The sequence below is a fragment of the Lampetra fluviatilis genome, chromosome 19, assembly GCF_964198595.1.
Source record: "Lampetra fluviatilis chromosome 19, kcLamFluv1.1, whole genome shotgun sequence".
NCBI lineage: Eukaryota > Metazoa > Chordata > Hyperoartia > Petromyzontiformes > Petromyzontidae > Lampetra > Lampetra fluviatilis.
In genome coordinates this window covers 2,847,712-2,866,676 of record NC_136293.1, presented here as the reverse complement: position 1 = coordinate 2,866,676, position 18,965 = coordinate 2,847,712, and the positions used below count along the sequence as shown (strand labels likewise).

The following is an 18,965-nucleotide window of genomic DNA, read 5'->3' as shown; positions in this document are numbered from 1 at the left end:
TTGCGGCCATTCGCTGTGAGAGGGGGGTGGTGCTAGTGGTTCAGTGGGCGTGGCTGTAAGTGGGCATGGCAAGAGGGAGGGGACTGCCAGCTCGTTTCTCCCTGTTTGGGAGTTTGTAGCCAACCATGGGCTCAAATGACCTTCAAGCCTAAAATTGCTAGAGCACAATAAACATGTTCGATGTTCATATTCTACATTATCCATCAGATATAAAGATTACATATAAAAGTGGGCTGATATCTGTTGATGTTGTTAACATTCTAGATTGATTGCGACTTAATAATGAAGTATACCTTTTCAAGTTGTAAATGTGGTGCCGGATGATAACGCTGTCGTGGATGTTAGCAATGCCATGGAGGGAAGGCCAATTCCAATTGGCTATGCCGCTCATAGTGCTTGGAGCCACAACAGCAGCCAAATAGGGGCGCTGGATGGGTGTAAGGGGCTGGTAACCCCTCCACCTTCAATTTAACTACCACTAAACGACGTGGAAAAAAATCTAACTAAGCTTGTGCCGGAGGCCCCCGGGGGGACAGGAATCTATGCGTCTCCAGTCCAGGAATCTATAACGTCTCCAGGCCAAACCCCATTTGGTGGAGTAAGGAGATTGAATACTTAAGATCGGGTTTCTCCAGAAACGGCAAAAAAGCACTTCGAGTGGCCATTTGTAATGTTAGAATGCTCACTGTTGAGGGGAGGCTGCCATTTCTCTGTTGGGAGCTGGACCGATACCGCCTGGATCTGTGCGGTATTCAGGAGGTCTAGTGGACTGGCTCTAGCTCCAGTCACCATGAGGGGTCGACAGTCGTCTGCTCGGGGCAGGAGACTACCAAACAACAGGGAGTGGCTTTTCTTCTGAAGAAAACAATGAAGGGGGCGTGATAACGTGGCGGTGAGGTGTGGCAAGCTGTAAGCCCCAGGCTACTGTGGGCTCGCCTTCCCAGCTACCAGAGGCGAGGTGTGGTGGTGGTTGCTTATGCCTCCACCGAAGATGAATATCAGTGGAGGGATGCAGGTAAGGCCGATGAGTCAGATGCCTTTTATAACCTACTTTCACAGGTGCTAGCTAAAGTGGCTCCTCGGGATAGAGTCATCCTATTGGATGACTTTAATGCCCAAGTGGGTCATGATGCTGGCACCTGGGCTAGATTGGTTACAAAGCATGGGCCAAATCAGTGCAATAACAACGGTAGGAGGCTGCTAGACTTCTGTGCAGCCCATGGGCTTGTAATTGTCAACACGCCGTTCCAGCATCGGCGCATCCTCCAACATCATAGATGCACGCTGGGTCCAAGCAAGAACATTTAATAGACTATATAGTGACAGAACAGTGGATGCGGGCCCAGGTGTTTGACACGATGACCTACAGTGGAGCTGATCTGCCCACTGGCCATCGGATTGTCATCTGTAAGATGTGCCTGCCATTCTTACACTCCAGTGGTGGGTGTCCATCTAGGATCCCATTCAAACCCACAGTGGCGTGGTCTTAGCTAGCTGGTGAAAGTTGGATGTCAGAATTTCATCATTGCTTGCAGCTGGGTTTGACATCGTCCCACCCTCCTCCTGACGCCGAGGGGAAATGGGTGAGGTTTAGAACTGTGGCTCATGCAGCTGCAATGGCTACTTTGGGTACACGGTCCAAACCTTCCCAGAGACCCTGGCTGATGGAGGAGGTGTTCCGGGTGGTTGAGAAAAAGCGACAGGTAAACTCCCACCATCTATAACATTCCACGTCGGAGAATAAGGAGGCCTTCGCTCGGAGGTTCGGAGAGCCGTGCGGCGCTGCAAGGAAGAGTGGTGGTCGCGGGTTACTGAGGAAATGGAGTCTGCCTCAGAAGCCCGTGATCACAAAGCACTCTTTAACTCCATCAAATAAGTTACTTGCAGTGCCACACCTATCACCATCTCCGACCCCCAGGAAGAGGTTTGCAGATTTGCTGAGCATTTCTTTGAAGTCTTGGGGGAAGGGAAATCTCTCAGCCTGGAAAACATCATGGGGCAAAGTGGGGATGACCCTGCTGAGGTTGTAGTGCATCAAATATTGGAAGAAGTAGTCACCCCCATCAGTGGCTGGCTGAAGTGCCATCTGTTGAAGAAGTACAGAAGGTGATCCAAAGTCTGAGAACAGGAAAAGCACCAGGGCAAAGATTATCTCCCAAGCAAAATGCTGAGGGGTGTGCAGACTGCCTTAAATTATTACATCATAATAACAGTCTGGACCACTGGACGGGTTGGAAGGATGCTCTGGTGGTCACTGTCTTTAAGAAGGGGGATCACATAGACTGTAACAACTACAGGGGCATCTCCCTCGGTGTGCCCGGAAAGGTCCTGGCAATAATTATTTAACATCGCCTTGCCAGGCATGCTGAAAGGCTTGCAGAGCCCCAGTTTGGTTTCAGGTCAGGACTGTCCTGCACAGATGCCATATTTTCTGTCCGTTTGCTACAGCAGAGGTGTAGGGAATTCCAACAGGACCTACATCGCTGCTTTATTAACCTGGTCAATGTCATAATTGTTTTTTTACCCTTCTATCTGGCAACAAAACTGACACCTTTTTACAAGGAGTCATGTTTGCATAGACCGCAATACCTGCAGTCATAATACAAACAAAAGACATAACTCTGATAATGTGCACTGTCCTTGAAGTTGATTGGTCCACACCCGAGACAGCTTTCCTTCAACTTCAAGGACAGTGCACATTATCAGAGTTATGTCTTTTGTTTGTATTATGACTGCAGGTATTGCGGTCTATGCAAACATGACTCCTTGTAAAAAGGTGTCAGTTTTGTTGCCAGATAGAAGGGTAAAAAACCAATTATCATATTTTTACTGGCAAATGAGGTTCCCATAGTGTAGATGTCTGGTCAATGTCTATGATACTTTCAATAGGCCTGTGCTCTGGGTTGTTCTTTGTGCTTTTGGAGTCACTGACTCTCTGCTCACAATCATTATGGACCTTTATGTTGGTGGGCAGGCCCTGATAAAGCTTTTCCCTGTTCACCTTGGGGTGCGACAGGGATGTCCTCTGGCTCCCACATTATTTAACATCGTCTTTGACCACGTAGTTCGAGAAGTCTTCCATGGCTGTGCTGGAGCAATCTTCATCGGGTACAGATACAATGGGAGGTTGATCAATGCCTGGATGGGGTCAATGGATGGCTCCCTATTGATCTGGTGATTGCTGCTCAATGGAGCATGCCACTAAGAGGTGGGGCCACACCATCAGCCCCACCAAAACCAAGGACCTGCCTAGGTATTTTGTGCCATCAAACACTCCAATACTCTGACTGTCGCTTGATGATGCTGGTTGTAATTGCCGGCGAAACGTTTTACTCGAATTATAATTGTTGTGGGTTTACTCTCCAACACACCAGTGTGCTGAACTAGTAATGAGTTGGCATGTTTTGTTTAGGTGACAAACCTTACTAATTGGCTGTGGCGGGGTTAACGACGCATTTATATTTATGCGATGTAACCCAAAGACCTTTATTATGGACGCATGTATTCCAACACTTTTTTTGACAGAATATGATAAAACCACCCCTCAGGGGAAATCTTACATTTTCATTAACATTTACAATTATGTACCATCTTGTTAACAGGAGTTTAAAAGAGACAGCATATACAACTTCCTCTTCTCTGTGCCAAAAAACTATGGGTACCCACTGGATGTTAAACTGTGGCTCAAAGATGCAGATTCCTTTGACTGTTTGTTTGTCAGTGAAATCTCGGTACTGGACCTAGAAAAGCAGCAAGTGTAAGTATAGTGCAACACCACAAATTGTATAATTACACTAACTGAAAGACACCATGCGGTAATCAAATTCACTTAATTAACAAAAATTATGCATCAACGTGTTACCTGTTATTATGTTTTCACACGAGGCATGATCAAAATATTGTGATTAATTTGCAGACTCCAACCATACTTTTATCTTTAGCCCTTCATACATGAGCGCAAGTTAAACATCCGTATGGGACAAAGTGTTTCCGCCTCGCATGCGCGGGTTTTCTCCAGATGCTCCGGTTTCCTCCCAAATGTAAACACTCATTAATGTGCTGATAACACCTTAGTATATCGAGAACCGCAGAACTCGGGTAATTGTCGGCATTGGATCATAGCGTGGCTGCTGTCTTCCCGTTCGTCTGTGATTTTGCCTCGCACCTCTGAGTCATTCTCTATTTTTAAAGATTGCGCGTTACAAGTTTAAATTATTATTTCTAGATTTGAAGTTATCGTGACTGCAAGGATCCATACTCTTTGGTTATTTTGGTAAAGTCACGTAGGTGAAAAAATAAAATTTCAACTAAAAAAACATTATTAAACGTGTTAGCTCTCAAAACGTGGCATAAATCTACTTTGCGATTGTATTGGCAATGTTACAGGTAGGAACAACAGGTTCCACACTGCCCACCAGGGATTATTTGTCTGTCGTGCATACCACGGCCCCGGCCCCCACCAGAGCACTCTCATTGGCTCGGGGGCGCCGAATACAATTATTTAATTAATCGAGCTCGCGGGGTTTCGCCGACCAATGGGAGCGGTGGGTTGGGGTTGGTAGAGGAGGGGGGGGGGTTAGTGGTGGGGGGGGGGGGGCACCGCCGCGACTCGGGCCAATGAGGAGACAGGCAATGTTTCATTCACAAAATGGAACTGGGGGAGGGTGGCTCCATTCATAAAATGGAAGCCTTGAAAAGAAAAAATTAACCCGTAAAAACAAAGTTTTTCACTATAAATCCTTTATATGCGTGGCGGCTAGAGTCCTCTCGTCCTCTGGCTTGAGATGGCTGCCACCTATGGGTCAGATGATTGCCTGCCACCATTAAGCAATTGGTAATTAAATATAATTTATTTTTTCCTAAAAAGTGTAAAATTTATGAAAAATTTTTTCACGAAAATAAATTGTCACGCACAACGAGTCTGTGTGCAAAATGTCAGCTCGATTTGATCACGGGAAGTGGGTTAAAAAACGACCGAAAGATTTGCACGGTCGTAAGCGCGCAAGCAAGTGAACTTAATATAAAGGATTTAAAAAGGCGGATCTTTTTTCCTCGTGTTTCTTTCAACATTCCCAGCCTTAAGGTGATTCAGTTTGTCCAAAAAAGCAAATTTATTCCTTGTAAAAGATAAAACAAATCAATACATTTTTAGGTTAACATGAAGCATATAAATTAACCCCCCCCCCCCCACCCCAATAAAAAAAATACTTTACGGAGTATTATATGACAATGCATATTACAGGTCAGAACAACAGGTTCCACACTGCCCACCAGGGATTATTTGTCTGTCTGTCGTACATATTTGTCTGTTGTGCACGAATGCGCTGTCCAACCAAGTTCCTACCTGCCCACTCCGAAGGAACGTGTTTTCCATGCTTTTACAGCCCTGTTGCCTAGCAATGCTGCCACAAGGCTGCATGAGCGTAAAGATGTATTGTTCACTTCCTGGTTTTGCAAGCATAATTAAAATACATTGCAGCTGCACTCACTGTAATAAAGTACAGCCGTATAACTTCAGCTCCTGTAGAAAAGGCATATTCCTGTTATGTACTTGTGCAAAATAGAATCACAACTTAGTTACAAAAACATTCATTCAGCACCGTTATAGAGAATGTTAATAACAATATAAATTACGCCTCCTCCCCATATTTGTCGGTTTACATAAAATAATATAATTGTGCATTTGTATCAATTGTGAGGTAAACAAATATCGTGCTGCCCTGCCCTTAGCAAGTGTTGTGCTGCTCTCTTCCTGTTTAAGTGATAATAAATATGCATGAATTCAGCGAATACAATTATTTGTATAAAATACATTTTAACAACTGCTGCTTGTGATGATATGACATATTAAAAAAGTTTAATGTGAAATCATGATTCAAATAATTCAGGTAAATGGCCTGGCGGTGCCAGTGAGCATGACTTCATGAGGTCAGCAGATGCAGTACAACTTTTTAACCTGCTAGCCACGTAAAAACGAGCATTCATGGGCTCAAACCTGAAATGATTTTATTTTCTCACGTAAAACATGCTCTTACCACTCACGGTTCCTCTACAGGCATTTCTTTTGTGTGAATTCAATGGAATCATCGGACACGATCATAGGGCATTATGGAAAGATATTTCAGGTAAAAAATGATCACTTTTCATTCAACAATTCATGGATGGTCCATGAAGCACTTAAGGGAAACTTTTCTGAAGGTCATCTCTGGTGAGTAAAAGCCATAGAAGACGATGGTGGTATATGTGAGAAGCCTTTCTTAATTGTTTTTTTTACAAAGTTATTAAGTTAACATTAAGACATGCTGGTTTAAAACTACTTTGGAAGATCATTAAAATATATTAATACATGTAGGAATGCTTTCTTTCAGTAAAGTTTATGTTTCTGTTCTGGCAGGTTTTCCGTTTTCTTTCGCCCATTCAAGACCAACTTCTCCCGCGTGCAGCGCATCTCCTGCTGCGTTACGCTCCTCTTCCTCATGATGATCGCCAACGCCATGTGGTTCGGCAAGAAGCAGGCAGCCAACGAGGCGGGCGGCGGGGTCACGGTGGGGCCGCTGTCTCTCACCGACATCTTCATTAGCCTCCTCAGCAGCCTGGTGGAGGTGCCCGTCAGTCTCGTGGTCGTGCTCATATTCCGCAACAGCCGCTCGGAGAGTGAGCGGCCCCCAGGCCAGAAGAGCTCCTGGAGGGGCCCTTGGCCCGGTGGCTGCAGATTCGTGGGCTGGTGTCTCATAGTCCTGACTGTCCTGAGCTCTGGCTTCTTCACGATCCTCTACAGCATGGAGTGGGGCTCAGAGAAGGCCAACCGCTGGCTCGTCCGATTCCTCTTCTCTTTTGTCTTGTCGGTCATACTGATTCAACCCATGAAGGTAAAATGGTGAATAAAGTCACATGCCCCATTCTGAAGCGAGGTGATGTAATATTTTGGATGATTTATAAGACAGTTTTTTTTATTGACATCAACATATTAAATATTTACAAGGTGTCCTAGTGATGCACGCCTCGAGTTCAGCAATCAAGAGTTAGCTCATGCGTATTTTAAGTGGGAGTTCGGCCTTGACCCTATCAGCAGCACATCGGGGTCAATCTGCAGGATGATTGCTCAATGTTGGATGTGGGGGAAGAACACATGGACAGTTCGGGAGGAAAGCAGCGGGGTTCCTCTGCCATCGTTTGGTTAGGGTCGGTGTTATCTTGAAACGTTTCTATTAGAGGGCATATTTATTGTTGTGATGTCCTCTATTCAAAGGGCTGGTGGTATGTAGAACCTCCCACCACTTATATCTGTCCTCTGCCAGTCTCATTGAAAGATTTAGTACGTTTCGTATTGGAGCTCTGAGGACATGTACAGATGGTTTGAGATGATCCGGTCCCATTTTTTGGGGGGAAAGTCAATGGAGAAAAATATTTCTCAGACAAAGTACACAGCCCTCAACTGTACTATAGTTTACTTCTTCAGGTCATTTTCAGGGATGATTAGTCTTACATTATGTTAAAGTTTTAATTGGAAGTACAGGCAGACCTCGCTGAACCTGGGGGTTACGTTTCGGGAAAATGTTGTATTGACCAAAACTGTGTTCGACAAATAATATACCTCATGGGGAAAATAGGGTTGTGTTCCTTGGTACGAAATGATCACCCACTTCCTCTTTGTTTGACAAATTATACACGATTTACGCCATTTTTATTGTTGTACAGGATGCTGAGTCGCTCTCCATTTCGTGTGTATACAATCTTTATTTTTCAATTTCACCTCAACACAAAACCCGCATCTCCATTCCTCTTCCCGCATCGCGGCACTCACACCCAACACTCACCCTTAACACTGCCACTTGAAAATCAATGTTTCGCCATCTAGGCGTCTTTCTAATGTCCTGAACAAGTGGACGGCTAAATGCATGGGGCAATATGGGTGTATTTGCTTGTGTCGTTGTGTGTGTTGAGTGTGGCCTCAAGGTGCACATGGCCTGACACAAGCGTCGTGGTGACGTCACCGCCACTTAGTGGCGAATGGCGGTTGTTGTTGTTGAGTGTTATATTATCACCCAAAAACAAATGCACGAAAAAACATGCACGATAAATAAATCGTTCTCAGAGTCGATTGATTCCCACCTTCCAACGGATGCAGCACTCTCACGGCACTACTTTGTCGACACGGAGATGAGAAACTTTCAGTCAAACTGTATAGAGCCGAAACATTACCCCAATATTCCGGAAAACCTTCCTCATTAGGTACACCGTGTAGAGCCGAAACACACGGTCGATACAGCCGCGTTGGGCAAGGTTTTCCAGCACATATAATAAGGTAAAACATTAATTGTTCACTAACTTGATTTTTCTTTCATCATCAAATAACTTTTTCAACTCCCGTGCTGTGAAATGCATTGTTTAATACTGTGAGGTGTCCATTGGAGCTCGCAAATGTTTTTTGCGTGTTCATATGTGACTGTAACTTACGCATCGTGTGCATTGCAGAATATCGTGTTTGCTGTGGGTCGAGTTTTAATGTGGAAAAAGAATGAAAAATATCAAGCGGACGAGATATTAAAACCGTACACGGAAAGTTATGAAATAATGGACAGCGCTGGAAAAGAAAAACTGCAGACCAGCAATGTACAGGGCAAGGAAATTGCAATCTTTGTGACATGCTCATGGGAGAGAGCCATATAAGCCGTGTTGCAAATAATGCTCACAATATACACACCAATAGACAACCTTCCAAAGCAATATATATTAACACAGTAGTTAAAAAAGATAGCATTTGGAATACGACATTTTTTACTGAGAAATATATTTAAATGTTGAAGTTGCTTAAAGAACATTATAGAATGTGTCACAAAGGATGTATTTCCTCCCAACAGAGAAGTCTTCCTCAATCCCAAGAAAAGGTGCTTCCGAAAGTAAAAGACAAACGTGTCTCAAACCGACGCACGTTTTACGCGCTCTGTACCTCGTGGCGCTGTTGTTAGCTGAATGCTTAATTATAGGAGATTATACAAAGTCTCTTAAAACTAATGTAGAGAAAACCTTCATCGTGGGAAAATTTGGAAAGGTAACAAAAATGCATTTCATAGTCACTCATAACACTTTTTTTTCAGTATATGTAAATACACCTGTCAGTCTAATTTTCTTTCATTGGGCACGTTAGTCTAACACATTGATGAACTTCAGAACGTAGCGGCCCTCTGTAATTTCTCTCTCGCCAATCACATGTGAGCGGTGGATTCGTCATCACATTAAGCCAAGCGCGATGGGGTCCAACCAACTTGCGCTGAGCCACCTTCGCAAAGCATTGTGCTCTTTGTGGCACACATCACCCTTCCCCTGCTCCCTGGTATGCCTGCTGGCAGCACCATTGATGGCTGGCCTCCATAGCCACCAGCATGGCAGCAACATGTCACCGTTAAACACATTTCTTTAGAACAAATTTTTGTGTTTAGTTTGTTGTCCCTCCCTCGCACCTCCGATTAGCACGGTTGGCTGCATAAGGTGCGAATGAAGTTCAACATACATACATACATAAAGGGTCTGGTGGACCAAGGATCAGGGTGAGCAGGTGCTGGGTGCGCGGCTAGGAGCATGGCCGTGTCTGTGGGACACCAAGTGTGAGACCCACAGTGGGTGTGCCACCATCTTATGCCTTGCTGTCAATCCCTGGTGCCGCTTCTAACTGGCTCAGAGCCAGCACGACTTTGCAGATACATGGAGGTGGTGTGGGCTGGCATGGGAATCTGTAGAGTGTGCAAACTCTCATCCGTACGCTGTCAAATAACTGTAGCCATCCAAACTTTAACATCGGACAACGTAGGATGGCAATGACAAGACTCGTAAATTATCTTCCTGTGCAAGATATTGATTCTGCCCATGATATATTTACCCTTACAGCAAACTTGCTTTAACAATACATATACAACGAAAATGCAGAAATCTTACAAACGATAATATCGCAGGCACTTAGATATACAGGTATACGTCGGTCTACGAAAGGGATGTGTTCTTAAAAAAACACGTAAAACGAAATTTAGTAAATCGGAATGGCTATTCCCATTAATTGAATACTAAAAATGCGGCATGTGTTTCAGATAGTCATTTCAACTCTACTCCTAACCTAAAAATTGTACACCTATATACATTTTCACAATGCAAAAATATGAATAATAAAGAACGTAATATAAAAAAATTGAAAAATAATTTGAAACAAAAATAATTAATCTTCTTGGTTCTTTCGGTAAAGTCACGTAGAAGGGAAATAATAAAATAAAAAAAAACATAATAAAATTATTCTCACGACGTTTCGGCCACAACGCAAGCAGCCGTCCTCAGGTGAAAACCAGGTCCGTCGAGGCGACAGTCTGAAGGAAACAGCACACGAGCTTAGAGCATATATATAAGCTGGGCGCCTTGACAAAGGAATTTGCATATCAAGAGGAATTTAGCATATTTATGGGAAATGCATGAATGTGATTAGTACTACATATGCATGTGCTTTATGCAGGATTAACAGCATCAAAGGGAGCTGCAGTTGCTGCTGCTGCAGTTGCTGCTGCTGCAGTTGCTGCTGCTGCAGTTGCTGCTGCTGCAGTTGCTGCTGCTGCAGTTGCTGCTGCTGCTGCTGCAGTTGCTGCTGCTGCTGCTGCAGTTGCTGCTGCTGCAGTTGCTGCTGCTGCAGTTGCTGCTGCTAAACCATTTCGGATCTTAACTGATTGTGTTCACGTTTTACGGTGACTTTCAGACCGCGTTCCACTCACTGGCATGGTGCAGTGTGCAGAGTAATGTATGGTGTCGTAATTGTATAGTAAATATATAGCAGTGTGATACACATTAGGGTGGGTAGAATAATACATAGTGTTATATTAAAATGGTTAAGGCAGCAACTGCAGCAGCAGCAGCAGCAGCAACTGCAGCAGCAGCAACTGCAGCAGCAGCAACTGCAGCAGCAGCAACTGCAGCAGCAGCAACTGCAGCAGCAGCAACTGCAGCAGCAGCAACTGCAGCAGCAGCAACTGCAGCAGCAGCAACTGCAGCTCCCTTTGATGCTGTTAATCCTGCATAATGCACATGCATATGTAGTACTAATCACATTCCTGCATTTCCCATAATATGCTAAATACCTCTTGATATGCAAATTCCTTTGTCAAGGCGCCCAGCTTATATATATGCTCCAAGCTCGTGTGCTGTTTCATTCAGACTCTGTCGCCTCGACGGACTTGGTTTTCACCTGAGGACGGCTGCTTGCGTTGTGGCCGAAACGTCGTGAGAATAATTTTATTATGTTTTATTTTTATTTTTTTATTACTTCCCTTCTACGTGACTTTACGAAAGAACCAAGAAGATGAATCCCTGCAGTCACGAAAGCTTTAAATCAAAAAATAATTAACCTTTTCACGGAACTCACCAAAATATCTCCTGCATGTTGGAATGACTGGAAAGGCGATGTGGAGGCGTTACTGTTGCACTGCAGGGACACCGTGACGCTGTCGCCGATGGATGAAGCAGGCTCCCGGGTGGCTCTTGTTTGATGATCTCGTGGCACGTGCCGTGATTAACTTTCGTTCACGTGGAAATTAGAATTCTTTAATTGAAATGTGTCCATCATTTGTCAATTGCGTTTACACTAAATTTCGTGAACCGAACGTTCGGAAATAGATACCTGTACATAATATGAAAAAACAAGAATCGGTTTTACCCTTTCTGGCGATAAAACAGGTGTTAAAATGTTTAAACATCGTATAGAAATATTTTGAAACATATGCATGTTTGTTTGCATGTTCACCACAAGTACATTTGGTTAATGCGAACTTGATTCCTTGCAAAAGGTTTATGTTTGGTGTTTGAACATGTTAACACCTGTTTTATTGCCAGAAAGGGTAAAAATATTCTTATTTTTTCATACTTTGATACTGGCAAAAAGGTCCTACCTGCACATAAGCCGTGGGAATTATTTGCTAACTTTTATACCAATTCAGTGGACACGTGAAGGTTGCACATTGAACGAATGCATGCTGTTTGTGCATTAAGGTTACCGATGCCCAAAGCTACTGGGACTGGGTGTCCAACTCACTCTTGCCGTACATGAAACAAACCGGCAGCAGCGCGACTACGAGCGAAGCTCCTGGAAACGAGATGAATCGCTTTCATTTATGTATTGTTGGGCTTGTACGTCTGCAACAGCTGAGATACACCAAGGGTAAATTTTTACTAATAATTATGCTAACAGTATGGTTTACTTTGGTTTTCTATGTAACAAGGATATATCTCAAAAGACTATCATGAGGTTGTAATGCTACTACATAAAACATATAAGCATGAAAAAAACTGCTTATTATATCACGAAGGCTTTCGCGATCCTACCCAAAATCCTTTATGATGAGACTTTATTACATCTTAATAATGAATATAAATATAGTTTTCATTAATTTTGTTTGAAATCACTTATTTCCATGCATTACTTAATTGTGTGGGTGATAGTCATGTCACTTTGAGGTTTGATGATAATTATTATAATATATGTTCTGGATTGTATTTGCAGCAAAAAACTAATTTTCAAATGGAAACGTTGTGCAAAGAAAATACATGTCTTGATAGGAAAGTATGGAAATACCATTTGTAAGGCATCGGAGTATTGAACTTTGTTGATATCAGAATTCAGTCACAGGTTAATCTTCAAATTACTGACGTTTTGAAATATTGCCATATTAAAATTTGGAAAATATAATTTGAATGATACGAGAGAATGGGCACCTCCACTGCAGGTTCAACTCCTGAGATTATTTTCCAAGTTAAAAGTATACAAACGAGTATAAATGTAACCGATTATCTATTTCTATGTCAGGATCGAGCAAGCTGAATTTTGTGGCAATGTTGAAAAATGGTCAATACACTCCACCTGAAGAAGATACGAACAACTATTCAAAGGCCTGGGTGATGTCCAATAGTACGGGTGGAACCGAGAGAGACCAATACTGGATATTCAAGGATATGGGAGAAGAGATAATCTCAATGAATGGTGGTAAGACCACACACTCAAATGCCACTATTTATAAGCACAACAAACATATTCACTCAAAACCGTGATTATCTCATAACAGTCACCATTGTCTACCCACTGTTGGATGGTATCCTTCCCACACCATTGCCATTCCACACAATTTCTCGATGCCACAATTCGTCTCGTTGCTCTATCTTCACGGCGATGCTCGCTGTTCTATTTTCACGGCGGTGCTCTCAGGCAATTTCGCTCCATTGGGTGCCATTCTGTACCATGGCACGTTTGGGTGCCAAATGTGCCATGGTCATCATCAACTTGATGGACAAACAAGAAGAAGTCTCGACCACCGGTCATCATCGCTTGTAGCAATGTTGTAGTGATGTTTTCTGTCGAGCTGACTTTTTCTTAGCAGTCAGTGTGATGTCTCTGATCTGCGTTTGTTTTCTCGATTCACGTGCTCCTCTTTCCTTCGCTCAGTGTAATTGCAAGCGTTCAATTCTCAGAGCTTCTTTGCCCACTTTTTAAACTTTTGTGTCCAATGCCTTTGTCAATGTCCTTGTTTTTGATCCATTTATCATCACAGATAATATTAATTGGTCGAACACCTTCTTCTCTCGGTACACTGGTACGGTGCTTTCCATGACTAAGTTTAGCTTTTTAAAAGTACTCCAACGTACTTTTTTGTTGACAAGAGCCCGGCGTTACAAAGAACGAACCATAACAAGGGAAAGTAGTACGGAAATCCCGCAGACAAAAGCCCGAACTCAGTGCTCCTCGGTTTAGGGAAGGGGAGGAGATTGGGCTCACTGCCTCACTCACGTCGGGACTACGAGCGGGAGTGTAGGTTTTTTTTTTAGGGAGGCGAATATCCAGTAAGAGGAACAAAATGGGTGGGCGAGGGTCGAAAAGGGGCAACCTCCCCCTCTTTAATGTAACATTTTGATGCCAGTTTGCCTTCAGTAACTGCCTTAAGGTATTCGTTCATGCGTTTTTCAACCTGCTTGTTCTGGTGAGGGTCACAGCGGCAGCATATTGAGTAGGGCGTTCCAGTCCTTCCTTTCTCTGGCTAGAGGCTCTAGCTCTTCTTGGGGAATTCCCAGGCGTTCCCAGGCCAGCCAAGCGACATAGACTTGCCAGATGTCCTGGGCCGGCCCCGGGGTCTTTGGCCAGTGGGACATGCTCGGTAGAGTTCCAGGGGGAGTCTACCAGGGGGCATCTTCACCAGGTGCCCGAACCACATCAACTGGCTCCTCTCGATCCGGAGGAGCAGCAGCTCGACTCAGAGGCTCTCCCGGATTACCGAACTCCTCACCCGATCACGGAGAATGAGCCCAGCAACCCTGCAGAGAAACATAATTTCGGCTCCTTCTACCCACAATCTCCTCCTTTCGCTTATTACCCAAAGTTCATGACCATAGATGAGGGTGGGGACATAGATCGTCCTCTAAACCGAGAGCTTTGTTCGAGAACTCAGCTCCTGCTTCACTACCATGGAAAGGTACAGTGCCCGCATCGCTGTGGATATCACACCGATCCGCTGGCCGATCTGCCACTCCACTTACCATCACTCACGAAAGAGACCCCGAGCTACTGAAATCCTCCACTAAGGTCTTCGTGTGTTTACTTTATTTTGTTTAGCAAAAACTTGCAGTGGATTGCTTTTTAACCCAAGTCGACTTAAACTTAAATTTCATGATTGCATTAGCTAAACGACCTTGTTAGTATAAATTGGTATGATTTAATTCCTGGATATACAAATAATGGCAATTTCTAAAATGCGATGCGACAACCTGAACACCCTTGCAAACAAAACGTTCCATCTCGAGGGTTTATCCATGTGAAATTTCGATTTAAAGCTTTCGTGACTGCAGGGATTCATCTTCTTGGTTCTTTCGGTAAAGTCACGTAGAAGGGAAGTAATAAAATAATAAAAATAAAACATAATAAAATAATTCTCACGACGTTTCGGCTACAACGCAAGCAGCCGTTTTCAGGTGAAGAATGAAACACTGCCAAGCTTGGAGCGTATTATATAAGCTGGGTTGGAGGTGGAAGAAGAGCGCCTTGACAAAAGAATTTGCATATCAAGAGGAATTTAGCATATTTATGGGAAATGCGTAGGTGGGCGGGGGGTTTCAAAGTCATATTATGCCCATGCATTATGCAGGATTAGCAGCATCAAAGGGAGGGGGTAGGGTGTAGCATTAACAAAGGGAGGGAATGTTAATAGTATGTAGAAGCAACGAAACATGTCAATGGGAGAGCGGTGGTTGGAGACCCGCAGCGGAGTAAATATTGCATTCCCTGTGGAGAACACAAGATACACAGTCAATGCCAGTGAGTGGACTGCGGTTTGAAAGTCACCGTAAACGTGAACAACAATCAGTTAAGATCCGAAATGGTTTATTACGTCCTTCCAATGATTGCTGAGCCAGAATCCATCTTCTCGATTGAAATTGTCTCTGTGTTTGTATATGTGGATCGCCTCATGAACGAATCTCTCATGGTAGCCAGATGGCTTGCAGAGAACCTCTGTCTTGGAGAAGTCAATGTCATGTGAGCCCACTGAATTGTAACAGTGATCTGCCACGGCTGAGGTGTTTGTCCTACCGTGTTTCAGGTCTGCTATATGTTCACGAATGCGGTCCGAGACATGTCGTTTGGTTTCTCCAATGTAACTGCTACCACAGAGGCAACTTAGTTTGTAGACGCCAGGGTACTGTATGTCTGGAACCACATCTTTTACAGACGGGACCAGATCACGGATTTTATGTACTGTGTTGAATCGGACCTGGATCTTGTGTTTAATCAGGATTTTGGAGATATTTTTTGTGACCCCAACAATGTAGGGTAAGGTGATGGTTTTGAAAGGCTCCTCAACAGGATCCTTCTTGATGGTTGGAGTGATGGCTTTGCGGATTGTGTAGTCGGAGTAACCATTAGCCTTAAGAGCTAGTAACATCAGCAAAGATGAGCGTTTTGAATTAGCTCAATTAAAAAAGAGGGATGAAATTTTCATCCTCTCAGCTGACAAAGGCAATGCCACTGTCATCATGGACAAAATAGAATACAACAACAAAATTCAATAACTACTCAACGATGGCAGCTATACAAAAATAAAAAGAGACCCTACCAACAGCCTCGTTACTAAAACCAACAAAATCATTTCTGATTCAACCACATTAATTGATCAAACCAAACAGTTCTCGTTGAAACCTTCTGCAGCCAGGCCAGGTGAACATAAAGCAGACCTGAAACACGGTAGGACAAACACCTCAGCCGTGGCAGATCACTGTTACAAATCAGTGGGCTCACATGACATTGACTTCTCCAAGACAGAGGTTCTCTGCAAGCCATCTGGCTACCATGAGAGATTAGTTCATGAGGCGATCCATATATACAAACACAGAGACAATTTCAACCGAGAAGATGGATTCTGGCTCAGCAATCATTGGAAGGACGTAATTAACCATTTCGGATCTTAACTGATTGTTGTTCACGTTTACGGTGACTTTCAGACCGCAGTCCATTCACTGGCATTGACTGTGTATCTTGTGTTCTCCACAGGGAATGCATTATTTGCTCCGCTGCGGGTCTCCTGTCTACGCTCTCCCATTGACATGTTTCTTTGCTTCTACATACTATTAACATTCCCTCCCTTTGTTAATGCTACCCCCTACCCCCTCCCTTTGATGCTGCTAATCCTGCATAATGCATGGGCATAATTACTTTGAAACCCCCCCGCCCACCTCCTACGCATTTCCCATAAATATGCTAAATTCCTCTTGATTTGCAAATTCGTTTGTCAAGGCGCTCTTCTTCCACCTCCAACCCAGCTTATATATACGCTCCAAGCTTGGCAGTGTTTCATTCTTCACCTGAAGACGGCTGCTTGCGTTGTAGCCGAAACGTCGTGAGAATTCTTGTATTATGTTTTATTTTTATTATTTTATTACTTCCCTTTTACGTGACTTTACCGAAAGAACCAAGAAGATGAATCCATGTGAAAATTAACAAATAAAGAAATAATCACATTACACTGAAAGTAAAATTATGTACCTGTTTGAGCTTTATTGTATAAGCACCATGATTATCATAATGATTTAATTGATACATCCGACATCAACACATTATCCTGACATTGCAATACTGGTGAATCCGGTTCGGAATGGGACAAACTCAAGTATGCTATTATACCAATGCTCTGTTGCACTTTATCTTACTTAACACTGAACGTCATGTTTTCAGAACGCCAGGGCAGAGGCGGCTATTTGGTGGAGGCGGCGAATGATGCAGTGAAAGCAGCCGACACTGTGGCCTACCTGAGAGAGAACTCCTGGGTAGACCCACGCACGGCAGCATTGGTCACCGAAGTCTCAGTGCTCAACGCAAACACAAAACTGCTCTGTCATTTAACTCTGCTGCTGATCTTCTCGTCACCTGGTGAGTCCCTCTGTATTCACCATTGACAATTGTGCGAAATTTTATTAAACATGTATATTCATTTGACAATTACAAACTTTGAAAAATTTGGTGGTTGCTTCATGCAATTGGAAGCAAATAGTATCTGTGGTGAAACCACTCATAGTCAGACTCGAGTAAGCCAGAATGCTTAATAATAAATACATGGAATAAATTGGTCCTAAACACCCCGTTTGGGGGTAGACTTGGCCATTAATTCTTCCAGTGTAAAATAAAATGTGCACCGTATTTGGAAAATATTACATTCGTTCTTCTATTGAGAGATTGGTTCCAGCTATGGAACTGTGGAATTTCCACCACTGGCTCAGGGCTGTCAGTGGAGTTGAGCTCCTTCCAATGCTCCTTTGGGCGGAGGAACACGCATCTAATTTATTTAATGAAAGTGATGTGTAGAATATATATAATTTATTTTAATGGACACTTTTTTGTCAATTCATATACAGCAGGTGTTGCCAAGCCACAAGTCAACGCACGGGTCTTTTCCATCCTGGAAATCGGAGAGTTGCAGTTTAATCTCAACCTGACTGCTTACGTCTCCATTTTTGTCCTTAACCTGCTGTTATTGGCGTGCGACGTTCCCAAAATCTGTAAAGAGAAAGGTGCCTATTTTAAAAAGGTGACACATTTAGTAGAATTTCTGTGCTTTGGTCTAAGGATAACCACTGCGGTGGCGTATTATCAGCAGACAATGACACTCAAAGAAACCCTTGAAACATATACACAAGGTATGTACTTGATAATAAATGTATGCTATGACAAATAAACTAGAATTAAAATAATACTACAGTATAACAGTGTGGTAATTTATGCTATTTAATTTCTACAATATATGAAATAATACATCTAAATACTGTGTAATTCAGTAAAACTACTGCATGGAAGATGTTATATCTCCAGCGGGGTAATGCACATTATGCATTATACGTGTTGTGACGTGCACATGCAACAAACTTGAATTCTCTGTAACGGCGCATGAATTTGTGTTGTCAAAGACCATACAATTTATGTCACACCTACATAACGTAAAACATATACCCGGACGTGTAATTTTAAACCATTGTTAATTTGAATGACGATGGATCTCCCAGATGGCAATGTGACGTTCGGCAAGCTGGCCTCGCTGGACGAGCGTCTCAGGGTGGCTCTGGCACTCTTGGTGTTCGTGGAGTCCCTCAAGGCTCTTCAGCTCCCCCTGCTCCACCGCGGAGCGAGGCGGTGCCTGACGCTGCCTCTGCTGCACCGAGAGGCAGGAGTAAAGAGCCGGCTGTTGATGGTGGCCCTGCTGCTGACCCTGTTGCTGTGCGCCTACAGCCTCTCTCTGCACGGCCTGTATGGCGCCCACTCCTGGGCCCACGCCTTCCAGTCCGTGACCTCTGCGCTCGTGCGCATGTCCCACCTGGGAGAGGCGCTTGGTGGCGGAGGGCCATGCGCCACGCTCGCATACCTCTCCTTCAGGCTAATGGCCTTTCTCCTGCTCTATTTACTTAGTAAATAG

The 18,965-nt window shown here is 43.7% G+C and overlaps 1 protein-coding gene across 1 annotated transcript in view; it reads left to right on the top strand.

Moving 5' to 3' along the window:
- Positions 1–18,965, top strand: part of LOC144937493 (polycystin-1-like protein 2) — a 66,920-nt gene extending 47,955 nt beyond the window's left edge. The window contains exons 15-24 of the mRNA XM_078864740.1: positions 3,603–3,757; positions 6,056–6,208; positions 6,395–6,869; positions 8,476–8,620; positions 8,862–9,052; positions 12,019–12,187; positions 12,833–13,009; positions 17,237–17,431; positions 17,917–18,195; positions 18,559–18,965. Coding sequence (XP_078720866.1) covers positions 3,603–3,757; positions 6,056–6,208; positions 6,395–6,869; positions 8,476–8,620; positions 8,862–9,052; positions 12,019–12,187; positions 12,833–13,009; positions 17,237–17,431; positions 17,917–18,195; positions 18,559–18,965 — 2,346 coding nt within the window. The remainder of the gene's footprint in view (positions 1–3,602; positions 3,758–6,055; positions 6,209–6,394; positions 6,870–8,475; positions 8,621–8,861; positions 9,053–12,018; positions 12,188–12,832; positions 13,010–17,236; positions 17,432–17,916; positions 18,196–18,558) is intronic.